Genomic DNA, 10,901 nt, shown 5'->3' with positions numbered 1-10,901 from the left:
TGTCTGTCTCCTCTACAGGAGTCTAACACTTTGTGGACAGGAAGGAAAAAATGTCAACAAATATAAACCAGCAATTACATTTCCTTCAAAACATATTAGGCAAAACAATTCAACAGTATGAACATCTATTTAAGATCTGTCTTCTCTTTCTTTGTTTCTATACTTATTGAACGTAACACTCAGTGTTTGCTGTTGTGGACAATGATGAGACTTCTTGATCACTGAGGTCCATTTCAACCATAAAGACTCAATAACACTGAGAGTAAAATACACAAATAAAGAGCAGGATCAAATCCTTCTTAATTCTCAAGTTATTTATTTATTTCTTTTTATTTACAGCTGGTCGTTCCCAGAGAGCAAGCCACGTTGATTCAGAGCAACTCATCTCCATGTCTGACAGTAACAGTCCAATCCAGAGCCGCATTAGAATGATGTATGTAGGAGACGAGTTGTGTGGCGACAGTGGCGAGGAAAAACTCCCTCTAACGTGGAGAAACCTCGGGAGGAACCAGGCTCTCTGGAAGAAGCCCCTCCTCCTGAGGGCTGGGGGTCCTCCTGCTGCTTCAGACCACGATACGAGCTGCTGGTCCGACCTGAACCTCCGTCTTCTCCTTCACCACCTGCAGAAAGACAAAAGAGAAGAACACACTTACCTGTGATGTCCAGTTCCCGTGGTCGCTCACCTCCACTGCATCATCTTCAGGAGAGTGCCACACAGTCCCCCATCTCCACACTGCTCTACATCTGAGAACAGAGAAAAACACTTGCAGTCATACAGAGTGGGTGGATTAGACAATCCCTGTGAACAACAACGTGTGTGTGGGCTCACTGTCTGGAGAAACAGTTCAAATCAAACAACATCAGAGTCACTTTGACTTCAAGAAGAGACACTTTTGTCATCTTACCCGTCTTTGGTAGAAAAGGATGTAGGCATCTCGCTGCCGCCGCTCACAGACAGAGGCCCCCTTTGTCTCTGTGACCTCTGAATCGTTATAAATGAGCCAGCGGTCAGCGAGGTCATCCAGCTCCACATCTGGGTGCACTCCGTCACTTATGTAGTGTCCTAACAGGAGAGGAGTCACTGTTAGATCAGGTGTCTTAACTTGCACAGGTTCTGAAGGTCAACTGATCTCTACAGCTGACTTGTGTATGATTCATTTCAGTTAAAAAAATGGTTTAACAAAAATGCTCAAATAATGAGTCTGAGAAGCTGATAGATGAACCACAGAAGGTGACAGTGTGATGTCAGCGTGTCATCATCTTACCTTGTTCCCCTCCAGAGCCTAAATGGCTGATGACGCTCACCAGACTGTACCAACCATCAGCCTGAGGAGGAACACAGTCAACAACACACACATATAAAACACCAGTACACACAGACCACATGTTTACTTTGTATTTGGACTCAGGTGAGTTGTTTCTTACCTGGCTGGAGGTCACCAGCAGCTCTCTGAACAGCTCCACTGCGTATCGAAGCTTCTCCAGCTGCAGGAATGGAGTGAAGCGGAAACGTTTCAGATGAAGCATCAGCACCCTGTAGACAGGAAGTAAACACAAGAAGAAGAAAAGACATGAGAACAAGGAGATGAAGGAGAAGTAAAGTGTGTGTGTGTGTGTGTGTGTGTGTGTAGTTCAGCAGGTCCTTTAAAGTCAGTGGACCACAGTTGGATGTGATGTCACTCACTTGGGAAGGTTCACAAAGGTGGACTGCTGGCCAGATGTGTTGGCACCGCAGTCACACCTGAAGTCCAAGTCTGTCTCCTGAACAACAGAGACAACATGCTGTCAGTGACATACTGCATAATAAAACAGCAAGGATGATGTCACTGAAGGAGGACAGGTGGATCTTACCTTCAGGTAATCCTGGAGCATCTGCTGGACTGAAGCTCCAGGCACCAGGTCCAGAGACAGGTTGTTGAAGTCCTCTTCTCTGGTAGTCCGGGCTCCACACCTGCACATTCAAGGGACAGAACATAAAATTACAGCTGCAGAGGTCATGATGAGGCGTCCTGTTGTAGGGATTTAGTAGCACAGCTGGAAGGTTAAAGAAGGTTCAAAATCTCTGTGGCATCCTGATTTAACATTAAGACTTAATGTGGAAACTTTTGACAATGTTTTGTATTTATGGGGAAAAGAAGGAAAATGGGAGAAAGGTGTTTTGCTGTTTCACTGAAGATATGTGATATGACATATGGCATATATACATAAAAAAGCTGTATGAAGAGACAAGTGTGTTGAGCTGTGATTGTGTGTGATGTGTTTCTCTGTCTTCTTTTACCTCTTGCAGATCCTTGTGTTCTTCATCTGGAACTCAAAGTGGTCTTCAACGGGGCACCTGTAGCTTCTTCCCACGCGGGCAGCTGCTTCCTGCAGCGCTGGCGACAAACTCCTCATCTGATCCAGGAGAGTTGTCAGCAACTCATGAGCATCCTGAACACACAGAGACACACACAGGGTTTGATGCACAGAGGAGGAACTATCAGGAGGAGGTGAAACAACAGAAACAATCAAAGCAGCTGACTCACTTTCTGGTTGAAATCCTGGAACTCCTGAGCCTGGACAGAGAGGGCGCTCTTGAACATAAAGAGGGCCTGGAGTTTGTCACGGACGTCGACGGAGCGGTGAAGCAACGCGATGTTCATGAGTCTTCTGCAGAGGGTGAAGAGAAAATAAGAGAGGAGAGCTTCTGCTGTTATTTCAGTTCAATGTGTGTGTGTGTGTGTGTGTGTGTGTGTGTGTGTGTGTGTGTGTGTGGCTGCTGTACCTGATCAGTTCAGCTTGAGACACTGAACCCCACACCTCCACCTGGCACATGATGTCTGTGATGAAGTCCTTCAGCGTGAACAGGCTCTGAAGGCTGGAGTTCATATAGCAGATCTGAGCTGGATTGGGAAAGCTGACACACAAACACAACTTGTCAGCACACACATCAACATCACTAACTGCAGCTGCTTTTCTCTCACTAGTTAGATTTCACTTTGCTTTGATGGATTTATGTTCTGTTACAGATCCATTTGTTAGTTTAGACATGTGACAGAGCAACAACAAACCTTCTGTTAAATATTTGTGTTGTGAAACAGATTTACTCACCCAAACCAGTCGACCTGCTGACCTCTGAGTCTCTGGGAGGTCATGACATCACCATGACGGACGTGATGTGTTTTGGCACTACAAGAAGAGAGAAACACACACATAAACATACAGTCAATGTTTTCATGTAAAAGTGATGTAACGATCACACATGTGTTGACAGAGCTGATGCTGATGCTGCAGTACTGCCACACTAAAGAGACGAGATGTTGTCTGAAGAGCTTTTCATGTGAAAAAGTGAGAAAATGTTGATTACAATCAGGAACTATCTGATCAAAGAATAAGTCAACAAATCTGATCAGACATCAGATGGCAGCTTTTGATATTTTTGTGCTTTTGAATGTGAACTATGAACATGTGAAAGTGACCTGTTGGAGGACGAGTCCTGGTTGGTCAGTGTCCGATACCCAGAGAGGAGGAAAGATGTGAGTCTGTGCAGCTCATGTTTTCTGTTGGCTGCTTTCTTCTCTGTCTTCGTCACAGCTTCCTCCTCTTCCTCGGTGAGAGCATCAAACTCCACCACCTCATCAACCTCATCAGCAGTGAGAGTCCCATCTGTAGCTTTGACAGGGCTGCAACATGGAGGGAGAGACAGGCTGTAATTCTGTAGCAGACTTTGTTTTTGCTTGACTTTCTTTCTTCCTGACAAACACTGTCAGTGATGTGAAAAGAGTCTCGTTACCTCCTCTGAGGTTTCTGAGGGAATCTCTGCTCTCCGTCGTCTCCCTGGTCGTCGGCAGCCGGAGCGACTCGTCGATTTCTCTGTTGGAGGAAACAAAGACTCTCACAGTTCAGTAACACAGAGACACACTTTTGAATCCTTTACTAGTCCAGACTGTTGACTGTGTGATTGATGTGAAGCAGTGAAACTTACTCTGCAGCAGTCGAAGACTCGGCACCTCCAGCGAGTCTTCTTCTCTGGTTGTTGGTTGGCTGGAGCTTCTGAGGAGGTGACTCTGCTGACAAACACAGCTGGTTAATCTACTGCTGACTTAGTTTGAACTGTGGATAAATCATTTCCTGACTCTTAGTACAGACACTGTCAGCTCTGCTAGTGGGAGGAGGAATGATGTTTTTACCTCTGTTGGTGGCCGGAGCGCTGTCCCCTTTCCTCTCTTTCCCTTTCGCTCTTCTGACGTGACAACAAAAACTATCATAAGAATAAAGTACGTCTGACATCTTTTGTGGCTAAATACCAAATAGAGAGTTTACAAACTGCTCAAATCAGGTGAATGTGAAGCACTTTCTGTCAAACATACCACAGGTCGACCGAACAGTCTGTGCAGCCAAGGAGTCCTTCCTGGTGGCTTCTCCACAGAGGACTTCTGACTGCTGATAAAACACAAACACACTTTGACTTTTCACCATCAACTCATGTTTACAATCATTTGACAGCATTGATTGAATGGACTGATCACTCTCCATAGTCAATACAGCAAATAACAGAATAGTGTCATTTGACTCATTTATTCAACTTTGAGTCATTTATGAAGCAAAAATCTCAAACATTTCCTGGTTCCAGCTTCATAAATGTGAGGATTTGCTGCCTTTCTCTGGTTTATGTCCTTGTTTACTGAATATCTTTTGACATTTGTAGATGTCAACTTGGAACTTGTAGACTAGAATTAATAGATTAATAGAAAAAATCATTCATAATGAAGATAATTGCTAGTAGCAGGTGTAAACCAGAGCTGGTTTTAAGTGCAAGTCAAGTCTTTGTAAGCAAATGACAAGTTAGTGTGTGACGCAGGGGACCATTACAAATATAGAAAAAGTAGAAACCCTGTAACACTTGTAATAAATCCTACTAATTGATATTTGTTGTTGATGCTGATGATTCAACTCTGTGCTCACTCTGGAGGCTGTAGTTAGTGTTGATGTGTTGGAGTACATCATGATGGAAGTTTCTGACTCCATACATTTAAGAGAAGTTGACTAAATATCAGAAACACCTTTCAATATACTGTAGTCCACTACAACATCACTACAGTCTGCATCTCATGGTACAGGTGTTTCTATTTTTCTGCTCACTCAGTTCACTGTGTGCAGGTGAACTTTTCTTACCTTGCACTAGAGATGGAGCACAGCTGGCTCTCATCTTCCACAACTGACACTTTATTTTTCTGTTCAGGATAAAGAAAAATGTAGCAAATTAATTGTTAATTGAAAGAAAAATAATGTGTCTTCATAGCAGATATAAGCTGTGTTCACAGACCCTGCTATCTATAAAACTCTTGTTGAAGAAAGTCAGAGAAATAGCACTATTTCTGACTTCCAAGTTGACATAAACAAGGTGGAAAGTACAGAAACTGTGTAACATTTGTAAAACTAACCTTTCGTAGACAGCGAGGCATTTTAAACATGGTTGCAGATCTTTCCGTAGATACAACGTGAGTAAAATGTTAACCAGCTGCTCTGTACTGTTTCAGGATCTTAAGTCAAAATCTGCTGAGCTGAATCAGAATGTCTTTTGTTGCATCATGACATGACAGTTCTAGAATGTCAGTCTCTATGACACAGACACTGCTGTCCATCCAATACTGTACATTATAGAATATAGACAGTGTACATGATTAAAATCATATATAGTCATTGCTACTAACAGTAGATACAGTATTTTAGTCTTGACTGCCTCACAAAGCATAAGCAAAGTGTCAACAAATGTTCAACAAGCCACCTTATCTGCAGACAAACCTGAATTTATAAATGAATATATATTTAAATGAACTTAATAGAATGTATTTACTGTCAATTATTATCATAGATCACTAATAATATCTGATCCTGAGCTGATGGCTGAGATCAGTCACTGTTGGTTAGTGTGTTCTTTAAAAGGCTGGCACTGTTTTATGTTCTCTTTACTGTCAACAAATCCCATTAAAGGACCAAAACCAATAGTGTGTTAATCCATCTCTCCATACTTTCTGTCTCAGAAAGTCTCCTACTGAAGATTCAAGTCTTTGAAAACAGCTCACAAATTACAGTTTCATTTTCTACAGCTGGACACTGTAGTTGTAGTTTGTATTACAGTTTTTTCAGTTGCTAACAAGCACCAATTAATACTGAAACCACTTTTTCAAAACTTTTCATACAGTGTGCATTACCAACATGAATCTCAGCCAAACAGTAAATCTCACCTCAAAAACTCACTCTAACCACTCAAACAGAGTGGTTACATAGATATAAAATGAGCTCATTTGAAAATAACACTGGCAAAAATTCTTATCATCTTGTTTATCGTCACTCATGACACACTGACCTAAGAAACACTAACAGTGGCATAACATAAATGATGAAGTTTTATCTTTGAAGTTTGAATGATTTTTCACATAAATCGGTATATCATTATAGAATAAGTCTCAACTCAGGGATGCTTGTGGGCTTCTTTGCATGAACTGCTTCAGGTCCTTCCACAGCATTTCTATAGGATTAAGGTCAGGACTTTGACTTGGCCATTCCAAAACATTAACTTTCTTCTGCTCTAGCCATTGTTTGGTAGAACAACTCGTGTGTTTAGGATTGTTGTCTTACTGCATGACCCACTTTCTGTTGAGCACAGACAGATGACATTTTTTTTGACATTTTCCTGTAGAATGTGCTGGTACAACTCAGAACTCATAGTTCCTTCAATGATTGCAAGCTGTCCTGGTTCAGAGGCATCAAAGCAGCCCAAACCATGATACTACCACCACCATGTTTCACAGATGGGATAAGGTTCTTATCCTGGAATGCAGTGTTTGCTCATTGCCAAACATAATGCTTCTCATTTAAGCCAAAAAGTTCAATTTTGGTCTAATCCATCCACAGAACATTGTTCCAATCGCCTTCTGGCTGATCCATGTGGTCTTGAGCGAACCGCAGATGGCAACAATGTTCTTTCTGGAGAAGTGTTTCTTTCATTGCAACTCTGCCATGCACACCACTGATGTTCAATGTTCTCCTGATGGTGGACTCATGAACATTGATTGTAGCCACTGAAAGAGAGGCCGTTAGTTTCCTAGACGTTGCCCTGGGGTTTATTGAGTCCTCCCGGAGTATTACACACCTGCTCTTGGTGTGATTTTTGTTGTTCGACCACTCCTAGGCCGGGTAACAATGGTGTTGGATGTCTTCAATTTATATACAATCTGCCTGACAGTTGACTGGTGGAGGTTGTAACCTTTTCTAGCCTGCTAAGCATCAACAACTCTTCTTCTAAGGTCCTCAGAAATATCCTTTGTTTGAGCCATGAGCATAAAACTCATACTTTGATAGTGAGGACCCAGATTCTTCTTCTTTAAATAAGACAGGGCCTCTCAGATTCACACTTGATTGTCATCCCATTGATAGAAACACCCGACTCTAATTTCCCCTTCAAATAAATTGATAATCCTAGAGGTTCACATACTTTTCCATGCACAAATATGTAACACTGAATCATTTTCCTCAATAAATAAATGAACAAATGTAAGGTTTTTGTCTCATTTGTGTAACTGATGCCTCTTTATCTAGTTTTGGGACTTCAATGGAAATGTGATCACGTTTCAGGTCATATCTGTGCAGAAATAGAGCAAATTCTAAAGGGTTCACAAACTTTCAAGCAGCACTGTATATTTCTATAAGATGCAGCAAACCCTACTCAATATCAAATCATTCTTTCAAAGTACTGGAATGTTCTCTATCCAAGAGGGACATATAGTCAATCATAGCACAAGTATAATTACAAGTATAAGACATAGCAAGGTGTGACGTCACCCACTGGTTTGCATTGGAACCAGTTTGAAGCAAGCCCCCAGGAACAGCACCAGGCTTTGAAGCCAATTTGACATAGTGGCCAAACTGTGTAATTCACGTGATACTACTGGGCCCAAAAATATTTTTTCCCATATACTTACACTGTGAAAGAGACATCTGTAAATCAGCGGATACTTTTTTTTGAGCATCACAACCCCTTCGAAATGATTCATTTCAGTATCAGAATTTGATCCAGGTGAGCCAACTGTCAATCACAGCTGTCAATCAATGCCTACATGGCAGACATCAAAGCTACTATAAGTTTTCAAATCTTATTAAGGGAGCAATCATTTCCAAATTAGTGCTCATTGAAAGAAATGACTGACTTAGTGTTTCTGGAGAGAAGTTGAGGATTTTTGAATGGGAGTCGGTTGGAGCATCATGTGGCCGTCAGCAGTATTGCACTTTAAGGTATTTCCGCATTGCCTTCAGCCTCAAGCTGTGGTAGTTGCCGCTTGATTTAGTATGATGCTGTCATGTATGAATGTTTTATTAGGTGTATGTAAATATTCCACATTACTGCAGTCACATTTTAGCTTGAACAGCATGTAGTTTTCAATTTGGAAAAAAGAGGAGATTCATAAACCTGAGGGTCAGGTCAAAAAATATTTTCATCCCTGTATTCCTGGTCATGCATATGAGTGTGTACATGCTGCAGTGGGTCTCAGTGTTGGTGTGTGGTGTGTTTGTGATTCACTGTCTCTCTTCCTGGATACTGACTGCAGTGCCCTTCTCCCCTGGCTCGCCTTCCCAAATATCACTTGTCAATCATACTCTGTATTAGATGGTGCCCTTCAGGTGGCTCAGTGGGAGTCTTGTGTGTGAGTCCATGTTTGTGTAAACATGTGATGGTAAAAGTAGAGTAGTGAACCTCTTCTTTTCAGAGGACGAGTGTAGACTCAGACAGTGTTGGTATTGATCCTGCAGGACACAAGCAGATGACACAAACACTGTCAAGGTTGGCCAGTTCACACATAAGCTTAAAATACTCAACCAACACCGAGTCTGCCATCTGGAACTTCATTTTCAGTTTGTTTAGACTACACAGGGATGTGCAGAGGATGTTAGAGGGGCAGGGACAGATTCATAAAAGGCGATTTTTGCAAATAATTAAATAATATATGCATGGAATTACTACTTTTGCAACACTGTTAAAGGGATATTAAAATTTATGTATTTAAAACAAACCCATGACTGAGGTTGGTTCAAACACTGCTGGATGACATAAGCTTTAGATAAGGTACATTAGACACTGGTTTATAAAACATTTTAACAGTTAACATTCCTTCCTCCCTTCCCTCCCTCCCTCCAAAAATATTGACAGAAGTGCTTGAACTTAACTATTTTCCTAAACGTATAATGACATTTAGTAATTCATGTAAATGTAGCTGCATTCACTGTCCTTATACACATATTCACCTGTTGAGCAAACATAACACATAAAATACAAAGAAAGGAAATATGTATGCTTACTGTAAATGTAATTGTACATTAGACGTTACTTTAATGTCTGACATTAATAACACAAACACAGTGACAACATCACTGCTGACTATAGTGAACTTAATGCAGATCAATTTGACACTAGAAACTTAGATTAATTTAGCTAACACTGAACGCATCTCATTGGCTGCTAGTTACAGAAGGGAGGAAAACATCCTTAATTTTGTCATATTTCTTTAGTGCATCATATAATCCTTATCTTCTAGTGGGGCCTTAAAGACTCAAATCAGCTTAGAAAAACAATTATTAGAACATGAAAAGGTAAAAGGTAATTCATCTAAGGCCTTCCTTGTTAAAAGAGACGTCACACGATTGGCCAGCATTTTCTATGCCAAACATAGACTATTTGAAATGGGGGACAAACCTGGGCAACTGCTTACACGTCTAGCAGCAGGTAGACAGGAATAAAATCCAATCTCTTCAATAAAAGATGGTTCAGGGAAGAACCATTATGAGACTAAGGCTCTTACTGAGAACTTTTACAAAAAGCTCTATACCTCTGAGTCCACTTTGAGCATGGACTATATACATAACTTCCTAGAAAACCTTAACCTCCCATCGCTTTCTGATGCAGACCAGATTGCTCTTAGATCCTATGATACTCAATCAAATAATTATGGCTAAAACGTTGACTTTGAATATTTCAATTATATGCAAATTTTCCATCAAATTTTATTACATAAGGTCAGTGTAAAGGGTTACATTTAATGCAATGTTGAGTTATTGTGAATAAATTAACTTCAGAACTTCAGAACTGCCAGATTTCATTAAATTAAATTAATGCAATCTTACATAAACATTATGTGTTTATTCAATTATTACATATAAAGTTAAAAGGGACTTCTACATAAACTTAATGTGTTTATTCAAGTATTATACATAAATAAATGTAATGCATTTCAAATTGGTTATTCTATCCCCTGTAATAAATCTCAAAGCAACACAGTTTTGAAAACTTTATTTCTCAGATCCATTAAAATGTATTACAAACATGGATAAGCCAATAGTAGCAACTTCACAATTAGGAAAAAAATTTAAAGGCTTTCCAGGGTGTTAACACCACAGATGAGAATGAAGGAACAAGACTTATATCATTACATGAAAGATTATAATTTATAGTTATAGGGGTTGCACTATCCTCCTCAAAACTAATTGAAAAAGGTCAAACCAAATAAGAAAACAACTTACCCTTTTGCCAGTAGCAAATCTAGAAGTTATTCTAGGGTAAACAAATGAACTGAGTCATAATTCCAAGGACGCACTCTTGTAAGTCTGTGTAAAGCAATAATAAAATGTGTTCTGGGTTTGTCACACCACATAAAAATATATCATTAACCACCCAGCCAAATTTGAATGATTAAAAAAGTCACCAAGTATATAAAATTAGGTTTCAAAATTGTGGAAAAATAAGCAGTATTCACTCCTCTGAAACACTGGGGGCATGTCCACTGAAGGCGCTGAAAGTACAGCCCAACTGAACAACCTCTGAGTTAACAGCGCTAAAGGGGGTCAAGCATTCAGACTTGTACCAGTTT

General features: G+C 40.4%; 1 protein-coding gene across 4 annotated transcripts; it reads right to left on the bottom strand.

The window, feature by feature from the left end:
* Nucleotides 1-296: 296 nt before the first annotated feature.
* Nucleotides 297-8,027, bottom strand: LOC137193220 (ubiquitin carboxyl-terminal hydrolase 46-like). Of its 4 annotated transcripts, none has more exons than XM_067604506.1 (17): nt 7,965-8,027; nt 5,155-5,213; nt 4,350-4,422; nt 4,170-4,240; nt 3,965-4,046; nt 3,773-3,852; nt 3,459-3,662; nt 3,091-3,168; nt 2,765-2,896; nt 2,526-2,649; nt 2,279-2,430; nt 1,852-1,951; nt 1,685-1,761; nt 1,426-1,534; nt 1,266-1,326; nt 906-1,063; nt 297-744 (listed from the first exon to the last, which is right to left on the bottom strand). In XM_067604506.1, exons 1-17 carry the CDS (start codon nt 8,010-8,012, stop codon nt 739-741), a joined length of 1,614 nt encoding a protein of 537 aa, XP_067460607.1. In that variant the 5' UTR covers nt 8,013-8,027; the 3' UTR covers nt 297-738. The 4 variants fall into 4 exon arrangements, with proteins under 4 accessions (XP_067460607.1, XP_067460608.1, XP_067460610.1 ...); XM_067604507.1 differs by having other exon boundaries at nt 4,170-4,222; XM_067604509.1 differs by having other exon boundaries at nt 4,170-4,219.
* Between the last annotated feature and the right edge of the window lie 2,874 nt (nt 8,028-10,901).

This window comes from Thunnus thynnus, chromosome 11 (assembly GCF_963924715.1).
Source record: "Thunnus thynnus chromosome 11, fThuThy2.1, whole genome shotgun sequence".
Taxonomy (NCBI): domain Eukaryota; kingdom Metazoa; phylum Chordata; class Actinopteri; order Scombriformes; family Scombridae; genus Thunnus; species Thunnus thynnus.
The sequence above is the reverse complement of the archived record's forward strand: the minus strand, read 5'-3'. Positions and strand labels throughout refer to the sequence as shown.

Bases quoted from the DNA above. Each gene is read 5' to 3' on its own strand.
- LOC137193220 (XM_067604506.1), bottom strand. From the start codon at position 8,012: ATGCTCAAAAAAAAGTATCCGCTGATTTACAGATGTCTCTTTCACAGT. The intron at 4,047-4,169 runs GTAAAAACATCA...GTTTGTCAGCAG, and splicing joins CGCTCCGGCCACCAACAGAG to AGTCACCTCCTCAGAAGCTC. The intron at 1,064-1,265 runs GTAAGATGATGA...CTCTCCTGTTAG, and splicing joins AGGCTCTGGAGGGGAACAAG to GACACTACATAAGTGACGGA.